This window comes from Fusarium solani (assembly GCF_023522795.1).
Source record: "Fusarium solani strain SB1 chromosome Unknown bctg00000013, whole genome shotgun sequence".
In the NCBI taxonomy this organism is placed as follows: domain Eukaryota; kingdom Fungi; phylum Ascomycota; class Sordariomycetes; order Hypocreales; family Nectriaceae; genus Fusarium; species Fusarium solani.
The window spans coordinates 1,448,622-1,466,811 of NW_027072145.1; the positions used below are offsets into that span (position 1 = coordinate 1,448,622).

The 18,190-nt window shown below is 47.4% G+C and overlaps 6 protein-coding genes across 6 annotated transcripts; 3 read left to right on the top strand and 3 right to left on the bottom strand.

Moving 5' to 3' along the window:
* Window positions 1-97: 97 nt before the first annotated feature.
* On the bottom strand, window positions 98-1,645 carry MRS44_017338 (uncharacterized protein; the record flags this gene model as incomplete). Its single annotated transcript, XM_046281705.2, has 3 exons — window positions 98-241; window positions 295-1,526; window positions 1,609-1,645. The coding sequence occupies 3 exons, from the start codon at window positions 1,643-1,645 to the stop codon at window positions 98-100; spliced, it is 1,413 nt and encodes a 470-aa protein (XP_046124988.2).
* A 2,485-nt stretch (window positions 1,646-4,130) lies between these two features.
* On the top strand, window positions 4,131-4,567 carry MRS44_017339 (uncharacterized protein; the record flags this gene model as incomplete). The annotated part of the gene is made up of 2 exons (XM_046279761.2): window positions 4,131-4,247; window positions 4,337-4,567. The coding sequence occupies 2 exons, from the start codon at window positions 4,131-4,133 to the stop codon at window positions 4,565-4,567; spliced, it is 348 nt and encodes a 115-aa protein (XP_046124987.2).
* A 950-nt stretch (window positions 4,568-5,517) lies between these two features.
* MRS44_017340 (uncharacterized protein) lies at window positions 5,518-7,095 on the top strand (the record flags this gene model as incomplete). The annotated part of the gene is made up of 3 exons (XM_046282852.2): window positions 5,518-5,693; window positions 5,743-6,125; window positions 6,182-7,095. 3 exons carry the CDS (start codon window positions 5,518-5,520, stop codon window positions 7,093-7,095), a joined length of 1,473 nt encoding a protein of 490 aa, XP_046124986.2.
* A 1,334-nt stretch (window positions 7,096-8,429) lies between these two features.
* MRS44_017341 (uncharacterized protein) lies at window positions 8,430-11,014 on the bottom strand (the record flags this gene model as incomplete). Its single annotated transcript, XM_065617768.1, has 2 exons — window positions 8,430-8,803; window positions 9,109-11,014. 2 exons carry the CDS (start codon window positions 11,012-11,014, stop codon window positions 8,430-8,432), a joined length of 2,280 nt encoding a protein of 759 aa, XP_065473840.1.
* Window positions 11,015-13,018: 2,004 nt separating this feature from the next.
* On the top strand, window positions 13,019-14,472 carry MRS44_017342 (uncharacterized protein; the record flags this gene model as incomplete). The annotated part of the gene is made up of 2 exons (XM_065617769.1): window positions 13,019-13,667; window positions 14,120-14,472. 2 exons carry the CDS (start codon window positions 13,019-13,021, stop codon window positions 14,470-14,472), a joined length of 1,002 nt encoding a protein of 333 aa, XP_065473841.1.
* Window positions 14,473-14,759: 287 nt separating this feature from the next.
* MRS44_017343 (uncharacterized protein) lies at window positions 14,760-18,011 on the bottom strand (the record flags this gene model as incomplete). The annotated part of the gene is made up of 6 exons (XM_046284384.2): window positions 14,760-15,561; window positions 15,618-16,189; window positions 16,250-16,876; window positions 16,925-17,732; window positions 17,788-17,882; window positions 17,937-18,011. 6 exons carry the CDS (start codon window positions 18,009-18,011, stop codon window positions 14,760-14,762), a joined length of 2,979 nt encoding a protein of 992 aa, XP_046124983.2.
* Window positions 18,012-18,190: the final 179 nt, after the last annotated feature.

Genomic DNA, 18,190 nt, shown 5'->3' on the forward strand with positions numbered 1-18,190 from the left:
TCTTGAAACACGTGATGTTTTCGCTTCGATGTGCAGAAGCAGACAATATCCATTTTGACTTGTATTGTTTTGAAGTCATACCAGAAACGGGATTCAATTAGCTATTTGAAATCAACGCCTCTTGCAGCCAAGGCTGGAAATCGCTCTGGATCCAACATGCCAGCCGACGGATGACAGCAATGAGCATCAATAGGCCGTCTAGACTTTTCGTATCGCCAATCGTAACATCCCCAATGATATCCTATAACAGTCAGCTACTTGCATCTCGAATTCTGGGGTAGATTCACAACTCACGATCCGGTGGCTGCTGTCACACGCAAATGACAACTTCCACATATGCTCTATCACGACTATGACAGGGACCGGTATCAGAACTTGTGGCGCACTAGCTTCGCTCGATGGCCGCCTCCCATGTAGTAGCTGATGCATTCGGAAGTTCCAGGACGCTATCCATATTCCGAGCTGCGACCTGGCCTCTTGGGGACCTCCCGATCCAGTCTTCGTTTCGATTGATACAACATTGGCCGCATACTTTATCGGGTCGTAGGCTGCTTGGTTAAGATATTGCTTCGAGCTGGGCAGTGGCCGCAGAGCACAACGAATCGCCTGGCCAAGGGGGCTGTCCTCATCCGGGTGAAGGGCAATACCATAATCGACCATCTTAGAGCCGACTTTATCGTAAAAGGAGCCCTCTTTCATCGGGGGAACAAACGCGGAGTTAATGCGGGTGGAGGTCAATACGTGTCGACGAATCAGTGGCTCTTTGAAGGGCCTTAGGGCAAGCTTGAGGAGGGGCGAATGGACATCAGAGTTCCATGCAGCCTCAGATGCATTGGTTGACCGGCACAGTAGTGCCTCGTCCCTGATCTCGAGCAGAGCCTCAAGCTCTCGCTTACCTCCGTCTGGTTCCCAATGCCCATCTTGTGAAAAGTAACGGGGCCGAGCGCGAGGGAGATGCTCAGAAAGCGGCGCCTTGAGTGATGCTGGTATGAAGCCCTCCCGCTCCACGGCTAGGTCGTAAATGTCGCGATAGAGCTGTCTCACTGTGGCGGGGAGCTGAGCACCCGAGTCGTTGGTACACTCGACATACTCAACTGGCTTCTGGAGTTCTTTGAGAGTCCCAGGCTTGACTGGGCTGGCGGATCGCTTGGTCGACCTTGACTGGGATGATGCAATAGATTGAGATGACTGAGAGTTGGAACGAGACGGATGGTGAAGGGGGTATGGAGCGAGGGGGAGTTTGAAAGAGGATGGTGGCATGATGGAGGATGCCGATGACGCGCTTGGTGTCTTTTCGGGGTCATCCGGGCCAAAGATGTCGTCGTCTGTCGGGGGCTCATCTTGACGAACACCTCTTCGTCTCTTCCGTGGAGTGGCGATACCAGGTGACTGGTCTGTCGAAGGTGGAGGCGTGTTGCCCATGTTGAAAGGCCTCTTCGTCGATGCCGGTTGAGGAGCTCGGGGCTCGAAGTGGGGGCTTGAGGCAGTATGGTCAATCCACTGCTGGATCCAAGATGACCAGTTTACTGGATAATCATCAGCAGGCGGCGAGTGCATGACCTAATAGAACTCTCTTGTGGAATGAATTTATTCAGGTCTCTCAAGTACTTTCGGCGTCTGGATGCGGTGGCGCTGAGCTGTCCATGTCTGTTGATTCGTGATGTTTCTTGGAGTTGTCGCGTGTATCCAGGGGCAACTCGGTTTATCTCTTATCACACGTGACTCTTGCCTCGCCATCCTCGAGTGGTGATTGACTAGCTCATTTGTCATCCTCTTGCTCACGCCGGCTTCTGACGTCATGGAGTCTACGCCGCAAATAATCACGCCACATTACCCAAAGTCTGGGATATGGTCACGTGCAGAGGATGTGGCGCAGCAAAGTCCCGTCTCCAGCCCCGCACTAACGTCCAACCCCCTATAACCGACCACCCCCCATAACCGACCACCCATTTTCCACCTTGCAACACCATTAGGCCATATCTTTAGACCGCGATTTCTTAACTAATATTAAAGCTATCACTAAGCCAACTTTTATATCATTTTCGCCATACCTAAATAGACTAAATAAAATATATAAGATATATTATAAATATATATAGATAGCATTTTAATAAATAAGGCCGCTAATATATATAAGATATTATATTTTACCTTTAAGGGATAAATTTATAGCTATAATCTATAAAAAAAATATAATAAGGCTTAATAAAAGCTTATATTATAATAAAAAAAAAAGCTATAAGACTAAATTCTTATTTAATATAACCTAGGCTATTTTATTTCTTATTTATAAGTTAGAGACTTTATTAGTAAAGTAGCTATATATAATAGCTTTAAAGATAATATTAAAAAATACTAACTTAAGGGTTTTTTATTATATTTTTTAAATATAAAAATACTTAAAGGTAAAAAAATTAACTTTAATCACTATTATAATACTTTTATTAAATTAATTAAGGCTTTTTTTATACTTCTAATAATATTACTTATTAAGAAAATTAAGTAACAGTATTATTATAATATAAATAAAGTTAATATAATAAAAAGGATTAGACTTAATAATTTTATTTTTAGTTAAGTAAAAAAAAAATTAATATTTTTAAAATAACTTAATTTAAGGTCTTAGATTTTAATTCTTAAGTATATCTTAATAATAAAAAAAGTCTTAAAGCCTCTAATAATCTTTAAAAGTAAATTAATTTAATAATAATAATTCCCTTATAATATTAACTTTCTTAAAAATTAAAACTTTATATCTCTAAGAAAAAATATATAAATAATTAAATTATATTTTAATAGCTATATAATATATTTATCTTAGAGATAATACCTAAGGACCTCTAGGAATTATAATGTTTTATTCTTAATAATTATAATAATTATATAACTAAGGAATTCCTTTTTAAATATTATAATAATAATATTTATTTTTTATTTTTTATTTTTTACTCTTCTTATATTCTCTAGCCTTTAATATTATTATCTTTAGTCCTCTAAAGACTATATATTATTACTTTCTTTTTAATCTCTTTTTTATTATAGACTTAATACTAATTAATAAAATAACCTTTCTTATTAATTATTATAAGGCCTAGATTAAAGTAATTACTAAAGATAATATTATAATAAGCTAAAAGGCTTTAGGATTATAGCTAATTAATATAGCCTAGGTTTTAATAAACCTAATAGTTATAGAGATACCTAAGAGGCCTAAAATACTACTTATACCTATAGAAAGTCCTTTTAAATATCTTCTAAGGACTCCTCGCTTAAAGGCATAAGTAAAATAAGTACTTAATATAATCTCCTTAACCTATGAGATCCCTCTAGTTATATTACTACTTATAAGAAAAATAAGGTATTATTATAAGGATAATAATATTATATTAGAGATATAAGTAAAGGAAATATTAATATTAAAGTATTAAAATAAAGAATTAAGGTAAAAAAGAGGAAAAAAGTTATTTTTAATAATAATATTAAGTTTATAAAGGTTCTTATAATTAAGAAAGCTTATAAGGTAATACTTAAGATTATATAGCTATATAAGACTGCTATAAGGGTTCTAAGATAAAATAAGCTAATCTAGAGTATATATTTAAACCTTTATTAATTAAAAAATTAAATTAATATAGCTTTTTATTATTAGTTATTAATTAATTATCGCGATCGTATAACCTTAGTGTTATTATAGAAATAGGTGGTCGGTTATGGGGGGTGGTCGGTTGTGGGGGGTTGGATGTTACTAGTTGTTATTAGCCCAGGTTGGTAAACGACATCCGTCACAAACTCCCCAAGGAGCTTCTTTTCGCCATCGCCGTGTATTTTAAGCGGAATCTTGCCTTCCATGCGAGTCACTTAGGGGACGGCTCCTCTGATGGCATATTTCAAATCATCTTTTCCACCGCCACCAGCACCCGCAGCCCCATTGAACATTATCCACCGCATATCCTTTCGTCACCCAGCTTACCCTGAACCTGCGCCTGACCTGCTCTGCTTGCCAGCCGCCACCCTGTAGGACGAAAAATATAACACACGCCTGCCCGCCGCCGATGGCGATGGACAAGATGGTATCTACTACGACACAGATTTCGTAGCCTGTTGTATTGTCACGGGAAACACCTGGCATAATGGCTGGTTGGCACGGAAGACTAGCGGAGGCGCATTTCAGCGTGTCGACAAACCAAGCGATTGCATTTTGTGAGGAGATACTTACTACTTTAGACTTGACCAGCATCCCCCAGAACGTGAGTACCCTGACGCGCCCAGGCATACCCCATCGCATGAACCTCAGCCCCTCAGTCTCTCTTGTAGCTGGGAATAACAAGCTCTGCAGAGCTATCAGGTCTTTGTTTATGATCTTGCAACATCTCAGTACTCTACTCAAAACCTCAAGGCGGGCAAGATCCGGGATGTAGCTGTATTGTTTCCTGTGTACCCCCAGAGCTGGAACCCAAGCCCTCGCAAGCGGAGCAACGATGAGATATCCAAAGACAAGGCTGATGCTGAGATGGGATGGTCTACCGACGACGAGGTGTTGTCTGGAGAAGAAGCCTACCCACTCTAGGCACAGGGCGTGAAGAACTCCGAGATGAATGACATTTTCTTCATCTAGCCTTCCGTCTTCCTCATTGGCAGCCAGAAAATTGTCGGTGCTCAATGGTCAAACCGCAGCTGAGCTATGCGAGTGCCTTTTCAACCACGTCAGTGGTATCTCTGGGCTCAGCCATGGTCTGACTACGTAAGCTCTGGAATCGGGCGGTAACGATACAATTTTGTACTCGAGAAGAGAAGAGATAAGGCTGATCCATCGCCTATCTTCATCACACGTAGACGGATCTTTGATCGGTGTTGCATGTGGCATTTGGAATCAAGAGGTTACCTCTCAAGCCCAAATTGCGTGGCTGCGTGTGTGGCTTGAAGGACTTTGTAGAGCTTTGACACAGAACTCGTTGGGTTAAAATTTTGTGCCCGGGGTCCATGCCAATCAAGTTCGGTTGGTGACAGTCCACTAGCCGTATTTGGTGATTTTGATGAGTGAACCGAACAAAGCCACAGAACAATCAGCCACTCCCTGGGCTGCGTCTGCTGCAGAACAGTTGCACCGGAACTTGATGGTCTAACCCAACCAAGCTAGGACGTGGCTGAGCAGCAAAACCGAATCGGGTAATCTTGATGATTCACCTCATTAACTCGCAGAAGCGAAACAAACCGCCTTGCTGAGAGGCGCAGCTATTCTCGGGGTAGTATCCCTATCTGAAACCACAGAAGACTATGATCTACAACTTGATTCCAAGTATTGGCTTTTCTCTTCGTTTGATGATGGCTTGGGAGGCAGACTACACCGCCCCTGAATTTCTGTAACTGTAGAGCTTTTCGGCATACAAAAGCCCGGATTATCGCTTCGCTCATTACACATCCACCATCAACAAACTCTCACTGCACACTCGTCCACAGCATTTTATCACTGAGTCCAGTCTAATCTTCACTCAACACAATCTACCTTCCACATAAGCAATGGATACCGCCACAAGTCGAAACATGTCCGACGATGAATTCGAATCCTGTCTCAAGGCCGAGCCTGGGTCGTCGGGGCATAATTTGTCGCCAACCGACCCAGATAGTCCCATGACCTGGCCATTCTTCAAGAAGGTCTACGTATCTGCCGTGTCTTTCGCCTTTGTATTTGTTGTGTAAGTAGCCTCAACTCACTATGGATACGAACACCACTCACCAAAGTAGCATGTACGGAACAACAACATATACTGCCGCTGTCAACGCCGTCCCGGCCGCGTTTGGTGTATCCCAGCGCACTGCCCTCCTCGGCTTCACCATGCCCTTTTATGGTGTCTTTTTTGCACCCATCTACACACCACATCTCTCGGAAAGATACGGCCGCCGACCCATTTACTTTACCAGTTTCCCTCTCTTCGCTCTTTGCGTCGTCGTCATCGGTCTGGCCACAAACATTTCCACCTTGCTTGCCTTCCGTTTCCTCGCTGGGCTTTTCGGTGGACCATGCCTGGTTCTGATTGAGGGGACATTCGCTGATGTCTGGCCTGCACACAAAACCGTGACATATTATTCCTTCCTTACGCTTGCATCGTATTCGGGAGCCGCTCTAGGTATGTCCCATCTCAATTTCTTTGCCCATATTTCACGCTGACATCTATGATTGAAGGTCCACTTGTTGGCAGCTTCGTCTTTTCGGCCAAAGGTCCAGCTTGGCTGTCCTGGGTCACGCTGCTATTTGCCATGAGCGCAATGGCATTTGGTGCTTTCATGCCTGAAACCTACAACCGAGAAATCTTGAGGACTCGCATTCGCTATAACAAGAGCGGCATCAGGCTGCCGTGTGCACAGAGCGGAGTCACCATTCCCGAGATGGCACACATCACCTTCTTTACCCCCCTCAAGATGCTCTTCACAGAGCCCTTGGTGATTCTTATCACTCTTTACCTTGGACTCAACTTTGGTGTGCTGTTCCAATGGTTCATTTCAGTACCTGCCGCTTTGAATGCAGCTTACGGGTTCGACGTCAAGCAGGCCGGGCTTGCCTTCCTCTCCGCCCTTGTCGGTGTTGTACTCGCGCTGGTATCGTCTAGCTCTCTGGAGGCTCTATTCTCGAAACCTGCGAAGCACGGCATGGAATCCATCGAAAAGCGCCTTATCCCCGCAATGGTTGGGTCGTTCTTTGTTGCTGGCTCTCTCTTCTGGGTTGCGTTCACGGCCAAACCCACCTTTCATTACTTGGTCCCCATCTGTGGCACAGCTTTCTATGTCTGGGGTAACGCCATGGCTCTCATCTCTTTTATCTCCTATCTCTTCGATGCTTACCCTCCTGCTGGAACGCTGTCCGCACTTACGACAGCAGCTTGTTTCCGGGTTGCTTGCGCGGGGATCGTTCCTCTCTTCATTCTGGATATGCTGAAGGATCTTGATGGAGACTGGACATTCAGCACATTTGGCATTCTCTCCGCCATCATGGGCACGTTCCCCTTCGTTCTCTATTGGTGCGGCCTGTCATGGCGCACAAAGAGCAAGTATAGCGGGGGCTACATGTCTGCATCAATGACGGAAGAAAGCATAATGTGAAACCTTTAAAAGGGAAAGGTTGGGCCAGAAATGATGAAGGCTCTTAGTCACTATTGGTTGGTCTCCTTCGAGCCTAATGGGCTATCCCTATCATGTCCGGGAACTACCCTTAAGGGAGAATAGCGGGGGACGGGCGAGAAGTTTAGCATAGCAGAGTACTGTTCGAATTATGGAAGAGGAATTGTAACTTGATAAGACGGGATCATTGTGCTTTCTTGGACGGGTATAGCTTGTGCTTGATTTTGTTGTCATGGTGCGGAGAGAGATGGCTTGGGATGGATGGAATGCTTGGAGTGTATCAGAAGTTGTTTGGGTGAATGTCGAGAGAGTCGATTGGAAAGAGCATTGTATCATAATGATTAGAATTGTGAGTGTTTATGTGTGTTTCTTACTTTTCCAACAATGACAGATTCTTGGCACGTCATTCACTTAGATCTTGAAGGAACAAGGCGTGGGATGGGAACATGTCAATGATGCTATTAACAAGATGCCACCTGTTCTTGAAACGCAAATTGAATTCTAAATAGTAGATGGCAAGAGGCCGCTACTACTAATGGAAGGAATTGAGCCTCCCATCGTGACCCATTCGGTAAAGTCCGACTTTGATGATTGCTAGGCCAAAACGGTCTTTGGGTCGCCAACTTCGGAAAAGCAACGTGAGATTTACAAGCTCCTTGTGGAGCTCCCGTTGCCCTAGCTCAAGAGTTAGAGGTCTTTTCATAGATATTGGCGCTGCTGGATTCGGTGGTGGACTTGGTGATGCCCATCGAGATTTGAACTAAGCGGTCTTGGAAAGAGGACGTATCATGTATATATAGTTCGAGCATGGAGCCTCCGGTCTTGAGACTAGACAGAGATTAAGTTAATCGGTTTATCCCTGTGTTATATGAAGGTAAAACACAAGCATACTCTTGATCATGGGTAGAAGACAACTGGGTGTGGGTGTGAGCTGGGGAGGGATCCATGACAGTAGATGAGGCCAACACAATGACCACAAAGCTCAATATCGCAAATAAGTGGCAGATGAGAATGATATATGAATTAAACAAGGGTATTTGAAGACAATGAGTGTATTGAGAGGAGAATAGAGGATAGCAATGAACAATCGGTTCAATTTATATCCAACAATGTTGTGGGATGAGGCAACGGGCTGTCATCCCTCTGATGCGCAAACATTCACAGGATGGCTCACAATCGAACCATGCAGGAAAGGCCTCTGCTGAGAGATACACATCTGTCAATGTAGCCAACCTCTTAGAATATCACTTTCATCATGTCCATTTCTTCTCGCCAGCTACACCACCCTCTGCAAACATTTGCACTGCCCGCTCGTCCTAATCCCGGGTCCGCTTGTTTTTGCGGAGCTCCTTTATCACGGAGGCGCGATCGGCAAACCGCTCGGGCAGGCCGAGGCACAGAGCTTGTTTGGGAAGTTTGGCCATGGCGTCGTTGATCTTGCTAGTAGGAATCATAGTAGGGTCAATTACTGTGAGGCTTTCGAATACGGTTGGGGCATGGACACATGCAAGCATAGCCGCTTGAGCACCGAGATTGTGTGCGACGACGTGGAGGTTTGGCCGCGTGGGTTGACGGGGTTGGGATGTCGGTTTGCGAGGTCGCAGGTGTTTTGGCAGGTACCCGCCGGGGCATATTGGGAGGTAGGCCGTGGTGAAAAGGAGAAGATCTCGAGTAATATCTTTCTCGTTGACTGTGCAGTGTTTAGCTTCAATGCTAAAAGAGGACGTTGGACGAAGGCGGGCGGACCGTATAGAGTTTAACGCTCATATTGAATACGTTCGGTGAGTATGTGATGGCTGGAGAAAAAAAGGGGGAAAGCAAGTAGCCTATCTTGACATGCATGGAACACTGCTTAGTCTCCAGTCCAGAGCGAGCATCATATTGAGGTCTGGGTTTTACCAACCTGGAAAATGACGTCCTATGCATTGGCAGCTGGACATTAAAAAAGAACTACCGTTTGCCTTGGGCAGCCAACAAACTCCGACTCATCGGCACCTCTAAAACAACCAATTCGAGTATATCTGCCGCTGCCATCCGTATCCGGTTTAAGTATGAGACCATCAATAGCAACTGCCCTTTGCCCTGATCGTCGGGTCTTGGGGGGAAATGCGAGAGCTGCGGTTTTAGAAGCCATAGAATCACCGTCAACTAGTATGTGTGTCCTCATCGTCGTAGCAGCACAAACAATCTCGCAGCCGAAGACTCTCTGGTCAAGAGTTGCGGAAGCAGATGATGAAGTCCCACCAGCAGACGCCACGTGGTGGGTCCACCTAATATGATGCCCCGACAGGAATTCGCCTTGCCGTATATGAACGCGGAGAGTTAACGAGCCGCCTGAGACCCGTCCGTACGGTAGGCTATCCTCAACAAGGGCATTGTGAAGTTCAAGAATATCGGTGTGGTACCACTCATGAGTATGGTCCATGTACATGGAGCTAAACCGTATGGGACTGTTGAGAGATGCCCAGGACCAAGAGGGCGCAGTGTAGTCTAGACAAGGAATATAGGGTTCAGTCGCTGATGCCTGCCAGAGTAAGGTTCGGGGCAGAGTTTCGCCCGTCCAAAGTCCGGAGATGTACAAGCCCAGAAATAATGGCTCTAGAGCTTCCGCGACTCCAGCAAAGGCCGTCAGCTTGTCTTCAATATTGGACAGTTTCCGAGCCGAGTACCCGGACACGATGTACGCCCACATCTTCCCAAGCTCCTGCATGTCGGTGGCCTCTGACTTGGGCTGTAGTCGCAAGTCGGAACAGGTTGATGGAAGCCTCAAGTCTCCAAACGAGGCGGGGATGTTGATTGAGCCTCCAAGATTTACTGTGCCACGCTGGCATTGGTACTGCAGCGTATGGGAAGCATAAAAAAGTGATCTTGGAGAGAGAAACCTCTCCTGAAAAGTCCAGCCGCGGCGGTTGATAGGTTCTTCGTCGTCATCGTACCAACCTTCCATCCTGAGAGATACCGTGCCCAGCTCGCCGTCCACATTCCAGAACGGAATTAGGGTTGCAGGATTTGGCGGCTTCCTTGGGTGAAGAAAGCCCTCTTGAGAGTTACTAGCACTGGTGGCAAATACCGTCACCGCCGAGTTGCGGTAGATGTTGCACATGTTGGCCAGCTCATGATTCTTGTCCTGATCCGAGTCTTGCAAGATGCAAATAGCATCTACCCAAAGATATCGCATGTTCAACGCCCTGGTCACCTTTAGGGCGTCTTGGATAGTTTTTGACAGGATTCGTTCATCCAAATTTGTCAAACGACCGTTGAGGTTGGATCTAATGGTTTTGCCTGGTTGGTCCGATCCCCAGCAATACGAGAGCGCGACGTATTCCCCAAGGCTGTGGCCCGTTTCCAGAAGTCGAACACTGGAATTCCTTTCTTCGCCCACATCAATGACTCTGGTCGGCAGAGGTTTTGCCTCTCTTTGTGGACAGTCGGGATGTTGCGAACAGTCTGATAGCCATTGAGAGATCTGGCTGGTTGCTTTGCGTGAGAAGACGATATGATCTAACTCTCGAGCGGTGACGCAAGAAGCTGCTGGATCGGCTAGCCGAGTAAAAGCGGACAGGTAAAATGCAGCACCGTTTATCCAGAGTGCGAAACGATTTGCGCCGGCCGGAGTAAAAACCTCGGTCATCATAGACGATGGAATATGCCCAAACATAATATTAATTTCATCCCCAGGAGGGTGCTCGTCTTTGGGCACGATATCATCTGCGCTGGGTTTCAGAAGTCGGATTAGTGAACACCAGGAGCATGCTTTCAGGGCCATTTGGCCGAGGGACGACTGGTATATAATTCGTTGCTCTTGGCCATTGATAATACCGAATTCTCGAAAGGCAGGGGTCGAAAAAATAGCATCCCAGCAGTCTGCGCAGACAAGATCTCTGGGACTCATTTTACTCATGTTAGAGTTAAGCGATGCGGCAGACTATGCCATGGGTTAAGGATTAGCATGCTAATAAAGCTCGCTGGTCATGTCTATTATGTTGGGCATTGTTTCTCCTCAATTTGTTGCGGCCTGAGGCTGTGATTTATAAGCAGGTTAGCTAAGAGCTCTTATTTATTTACAGTGCATTTCGGGTTTGGGTTAGTACGCATGTGCAGCCATAGCCGCGGGTCTTGGTAAAATTTATCTTTCCTGTTGGCTCACGTGGTCCTAGGCCTAGGCGAGCTAACTAAGCAAGCTAGATACTTTAAAAAATTAACTTGAAACTTTCGTAAATGATTTAGCTTCATAGTATATATAACTTAACTTATATACTTAAATAGCCTTGTTACTTGTTAAAAGTACTAGCTAGGTTATAAATATTTTATTTAGTATGAAATTTTTTTTATATTTATAAAATATAAGTTAATTAATTCCTATTTTTTCCTTAATCAAGGACGCTTCTTTTTTTTTTTTTTTACAAAAAAAAAAAGTATTGTATTTTGGCCAAGGCTAAACCTAATCCGTCTCGATCTAAAATTGCGCATCTTAGTTAGCACAGGTCGATTTCCGTCTTGGGTATTTCAAGGCTTGTCCCCCGTTCAACCTTGTTCCCTACCGTCAAGACATTTCTGTCCTTGCAGTTACGACAGCCCTGTAAGCCCAGCCCTCTGCTTGACCGGTCTCCGTTCTTCCCTCTCCAGCCTACGCTTTGAAACTCGCCACATGGTTCGTCACGGAAGCCGTATCAGAAGATGCGGGACCTGTGTTGAGCGCAAGGTCAAGTGCGGTTAGCTCGGCAACTTGACAGCTGAGCGGACTTGACGCTGATACGAGACATTAGATGAACGGCAGCCTCATTGCCAGCGCTATAAGAATGCGAGGCTGACTTGTTCTAGGTACCATAGTCGGCTGAAATTTGTTCACAAGAACGATCGCTTCTCTCAGAGCAGCGGCTCAAGGGCTGCATTGAATCTGACATCTGATGCACAACCGGCTTCCATCAGAACTTCTGCCAACTATGATGCTACTTCCAGATCACATATCCTAACTCCTTCACCCCAAAGAAGCACTCTTTTCTTCCCTACACCCTATCCAAGCTCTCTCCGGCGGTCCCTCGCTACAATGCACTGGTGCCAGTAGGAGCACTTCCAAGATTGTCAGCATGCCATAACTCCCAACTACATCGGCTATGCGTGTAAGCTGTAGTATCAACATATTCTGGCAAGGCAAACCGATGAGTATGAGACGGTGATTGCGTATTGTCAAGCAAGGCCAATTGCAGAGTTACTTATATAGTCTTACCTTTGGCTCTTGTGAATCGTAACAGCTATCAAAGTATCAACCAGACAGGCACTAACATCCTTCATTTTCCATGGCATCCCAACGCGGCGACATGTCATCCAACCAAGAACCAGAGAAAGGCAGAGGAATCTTTCGTTATTGGAGCCTCACCACGTCAAGCCAGCCACTTCCAGATGGCGGACTTATCGCTTGGCTCCAGGTCCTCAGTTCCTTTCTCATCAATTTCAACAACTTTAGCCTCGCAAACAGTTTTGGCGTATTCCCGACATATTACGAGACCATTCTTCTTTAACAGCATTCCTCTTCCTCCGTATCATTGATTGGAACACTTCAACTGTCCTTGATTCTCATCATCGGCGTCATTTCGGGCCCTCTGTTCGATCAAGGATATTTCTACCCCGTCCTGATCGCTTCGTCTCTCATGCTTGTTTTTGCACTCATGATGTTGAGCCTGGCAACACAATACTACCAAGTCATGTTGACATGGGGAGTGCTCGGGGGCATATGCACGGGACTCTTGTACATCCCCACCGTTGCCATGATTCCTCTATACTTCACCTCTCACCGTGGTCTCGCTCTTGGCTGTGCGACTGCTGGTGGATCTTTTGGTGGTGTTATCTATCCCATTGTTGTCCGTCGCTTGCTCATACTGGAGGTTTCGGCTGGGCTTGCCGAACAATGGGATTCATCGCTCTCTTCACCCTCAGCGTCGCCGCCGTTATCATCAAACCAAGCGTTCAGGCTGTCAAAAAGCCAACACGGCAGCTGTTCAACAGATCTATCATCAAGGACCGGGCGTTTACTGTCTTTGTCTTGGCCTCTTTCTTTATGTGGCTAGGCTTCCTCGTACCTTATATTCTTGCGCCCACATTTGGCCTCATGGGACTCGATCATCCCGTACCTGAGGACCTTGCGTATTATATGCTGGCTGCCCCGAATGCCGCCCAAGCCCTTGGAAGGATTTTGCCTGCAACGATGGTGGATCAGAAACTCCTTTCCGCCGAAACTATTCTGTTGTTCAACTCAGTGGTGGCTGGAACCCTGGCACTCTGCTGGATCGCTGTCCATAACCTCGGCGGATTTGCTGCTTTTCTCGTTCTCTACGGATTCTTTTCTGGCGCTGTGACTACATTGCCAGCGTTCATCATTCCATATCTCAGCCCGTCTTTAGCCGTCATTGGCACTCGAATGGGAGTAATGTACGGCGCAGCAGGCTTCGGTGCGCTGATCGGGACTCCAATTGCTTTGGCCATAGATACTCATGGCCGTCCCTTTTTGGGTGCGCAGTTGTGGAATGGGCTTACAATTCTTTTCGCTTCATGCCTTTGTGTGTACCCTCTTCATGAAGCAAGGAAGCGACGATTTGCAATTGAGAGAAAGGCTGAAGCCCAGTCCGAAGCTACAAACAAATAATTGTTGGCCAAGGGCAAGGGGAACTAGTATAGATAGCAATGTACACTATCCTCTATGAAAAACATCGGCTGAGCCCTAAACGTTCGTTGTAAATAATAAAACAAATATGGCACTGTAAAATATTTTATTCTGCCTAATAATATATTAAAAGCAAGTGTAGGGTGTTGTATCAGCTATGATCAGTCTCGCAACTTATCAAAGATTGGACTCAGACCAGATAAGAGATAGTTCGCGTCTGCCTCCAGAACCGCGAGTAATACGGAATACCGGCTCAGCGAAGATGTTCTCTCCGCTTCGTCCCCATAACTTAAACCCCCAGAAATAGCGGAGAGCCCCAGTTCGAGAACAGCATGACCCATTGTCCAGCTCAGGGGGAACACCAAGGGTGGCAGCCTCCCACTCCGCCCTTCGGAGTACAACCGTCCGAAGAGCCGCTGATGTCGGAAAAGTTCAAGGCCTGTGTCGGCCACGGCGCGGCACAGCATCGTCGTTCTGCCCCCTGGCGTCGGCCAGAGGAGAGAGGCGCGAAAGATAGCAATGTGGTAATGGAACTGGCCCCAGGCGGAGAGTTCGGACCTAGATACGCCGCCGCCGTCGTCGTCGTCCGGAACGGTCTCGACAAAATCCTTCCAGCGGACGAGCCATTCGTCGAGACCTCGGCAGTACTCGCGTGCCCCCTCTGCGGTGCTTCGACATATGGAAGTGGCCTCCTTTACTGATTGTGAGTTGTACTGGAGGAGAGCGCTGTGTATTTGTAACATCTGCAGAGATATCAGATACGAAAATATGGAAATCTGTTCCTCGAGATTATCCGTTGTCCTGTTGGCCAGTTCCTGCGATGAGACCGTCAGTAAAAAGTCATGTCCCCGGGTACTGTCCACTACTCACCTGCCGAAGAGCGTCGCCAATGTTTAACAAACTTGGCCGCCCAAATGCGATAGATAGCTGACTACGCCGGGAATATTAACCCTGCTGGCTCTACTCGAAGCCGAAATGATAGGTGTCGTTACCTCTCTAGGCAGTATAGTGTCCTCGTCAGGGTGCATAGAATATCGTGGAACTCATCCTCTTCCATGGACGGCCGGTGCGCCAGGTCGAAGAAGTGACGAATAGCAAATCCGAGGTGCCGCCACACATCGCCTGACCCTGGACTGAGAAGTAGATACAGGCAGATCAAAAGAGTCCTCTGCAGGAGGGCAATATTCTCGGCCCGTGATGCGTGATTGCATGTCGTGCTCATTTCGGAGATGGCACTGCGGAAGTAGCCCTCCGCTTGCGTGGACGGGTTTGCGTGGCCGACTTGGCCAATACGCGAGGACACGGCGAGAACGAGAAAGAAGAATTCTCGGGTATCAGTCTTAACATAGCGGTCATTATTCGCGTAGCATTGTGCCAATATTTCGTCCAGCTTGGCTGGTTGCAAGATCGGGTAGAATACGTTTGCAGACCGGGTAAAGAGCTGGAACAGGCTGATTGCCGTCGACATGGGTGGAGGCACGGCGGGGAGAGAGCCTGACCCTTCAAGAAGGTAAGTAGAGAAGTAGTTGGCTCGATGAATATCTTTCGGCAATACATATGCTTCCTTTTGGCGCAGGAAGCTTCGAAGACAGCCCGGGAAGGTCCAGCGGCCAAAGAAAAGGGTGGAGGTATGCTTGGAGAGAACTGCCGATGTTGTTTCCAGTTTCCCTTTATTCAAAGGAACGAGAACCGTTGGATCCAGAAGAGCTTGTTTGGGGTTTTCTGGGTGACTCTCTGAAAGCGCCTCCTTAGAGAGCTGCTTGATCTTGTCGACGAGGAACCCAATGCGCCTATATCATTACCTCAATATCTTTTCAACAATGACTCGGCGATCTGGGGTACACACCTCATAGATACATTCCTCCCCTGGACTGGGTCAAAAATCATGCATTCTCGCGATACACGAAGGCATTCCCTACACGCCGGCAGCTGCTGGTGGCATCTTATGCGGCGGTCGCGGCAGAAGCTGCAGGATGGCAGCGCACCCAGAATCTTGTCAAGATCTGCAACTGGAGTTGAAACCGATGTGTTAGGACTTTGGGGTTCGGGAGGGGTCACTCGGGCTTCAGGCAAGGCGAAATCAACCAGAGCTTCGGCACGCATGGGGGGACTCCCGTCCATCTCCACGTCGTCATTGATGAATGCACGCCACCAGTCATCGTCATCCAGAAATCCACAGCTTGTCTGGCTCGCCGTGTCTGACTGAGGACCAGGCTTAGCATGCGGAGGGAACGGAATATTCCTATGGCGTATGGTGTGCACGCGGCGCTGGGTCACCAAGCAGTCGAGCTCTTCAAGGACACTCATGTCATAGTCGCTACCATCTTGGCCAACTTGGTTCCGTCGGCATGTATCGACCAATTCCCGTATATAATGTGCCGTGTCTGCCACAGCAGGCCAACGAATCGATAGCGCGTCCTACCATCGGTGTCAGCAAACAGACTCGGCCTGCAACGAAGGCAGATACATAGGGATTACCAATAGTTGTATGAGAGCATCCAACGCTTCGTGGCCGGACACGAGAATCGGCGTGCCCTCGAGTTCTGCTGCGTGGTTGCGAACAGCGTAGAGTAGTACCATGCCAGCCTGGAAAGCACTGTTGGCCAGCTCAAATGCCATGATGAAACCGCCAGATCGAACAGCTTGAATATGTGACGTGATGAGCTGAATCGACGCAGTTGCGGCGGCTATCAAAGAGGAAGCAGAGACGGCCATGTTCCTTGAGCAGGGTCTGTGAAGCAGTACCTCGCACTGGTAGGCTGCGGACTCGAGACGCGAGTGTGCTAGCCCATCAGTCGCACCTTGATTCACAAGACTTTTGATGAGATCTATCGTAAACTGAACCCAGGCATCATAGTCCTCGAAGTGGTTGGGAAAAGGCTGATCGAAAAACTGGACACCGCGGATTTGGGATTGGATGATGCGGATACGGGTGTGGATTAGAAACTGTGCCTCGTGGAAGTCATGCGACCTCTGAAGACCGAACCATTCTGGAGTAGTATGAGGGTCACCACCGTTGTATGGGAGGTGAACACTGATGTGTGCATCGCTCAGAGCTACGGGACATCCAGCAGCAATGCTGACGATTCGGTCGAGTTGGTAGATCTGCACATGGTCAACTTAGGAGGGCATGAGTTGGGTATGAGGTCGAACCGTCCAAAAGATTCTCCTTCGTAATTCGGCATGGGCTGGATCAGGGATAATGGCCGGGTCCGGTTCCTGGTGCAGTCCCAGACCAACTGCCATGCGCATCGCTTCGCCTGTAATGAACCAGCAGTTGGCGGTGTGAGGAAGGAGAAGCCCCAGTTGGATGAGGAGGACGAGACACTGAAGGCTTGCGACCGAGGAGTTCTTAAGAAGCTGGGCGTTCTCTAGGGCATCGGCGTGCAGCGACTCGCTCAACGCTGCGACTTTTGGGAAATCGTGACTGTTCGACGTAAGCGAGCTGATGGCCAGGATCATGGGGACTATGAAACTGGGCATAGTAGTTTGTGGTTGACTGAGAGTACCATGGCCATAGAAGGATTCGAAATAATTATCGAGATCTTCCTCCATGAAGCAGGGGAACCTGGGGAGGATCTCATCCTTGTAGTTCTTGAACAGACGCCGAGATACGTGGATAGGGATCTTGGTCGCCTTGAAGTGAGAGAACTGGGAGGCATATGCCCTGCCAGCGCTTCTTGTTTGATCATGGAAATAAAGCCCGCGGACCGGGATTTTCAGAGGCGGCCGTTCTGAAGGATAGAAGAGTTTGGCGCGATGTTGAATCTTGGCGTCCGAGTCAAACAAGTCCGGCGTCATATTGGCTGTAATGGACAGGGTAACCATTTCCAGAGCCCTGGCATGACTGTGGTCGAGATCCTCGCGAGAGTAGTTACTATCAGCGCCAACACCAGCCACGGCAGGGAGACTTTTGGTCCGCTGGAGTTCTTCCAATCGCTGTTCCAGATGTTGAAGCAGACTAGTCAAGGTTAACCTAGAACTTGGTTTGACGCGGGCCTAGAGATGCAACCCACCTGCGTGGTACTTCAGCTGCAGTCTGTCGGTTGACCGCCATGCATTCCGCCCCAGCCGCTATGCATCGGCGACATCTTGGAGTACCCCTATCGCACTACGAGGGTACGAGTAAGATTTCCAGGAGTGGCCAAGGGATACGGCTACCCACCTTCTGCTTGAGTCGATAACATCTTGAGCAAGCCGGGACGGACTGGTGCCTTTTTGATCTTGCATTAGAGATCATTGTGTGTCATGATACTGCTAGCACTTTACCGTGCCGATCGAATCATCGCAAGGTATTCAGTGTACCTGGATTCTAGCAAGGTTGGTAGATGACGGTGGAAAGATTGGAATCATAGAATGCCGGATACGCTACTAGACTATCAGGAGATGTGGGCCCCACGTGACAGGCAGCTGGAGCGT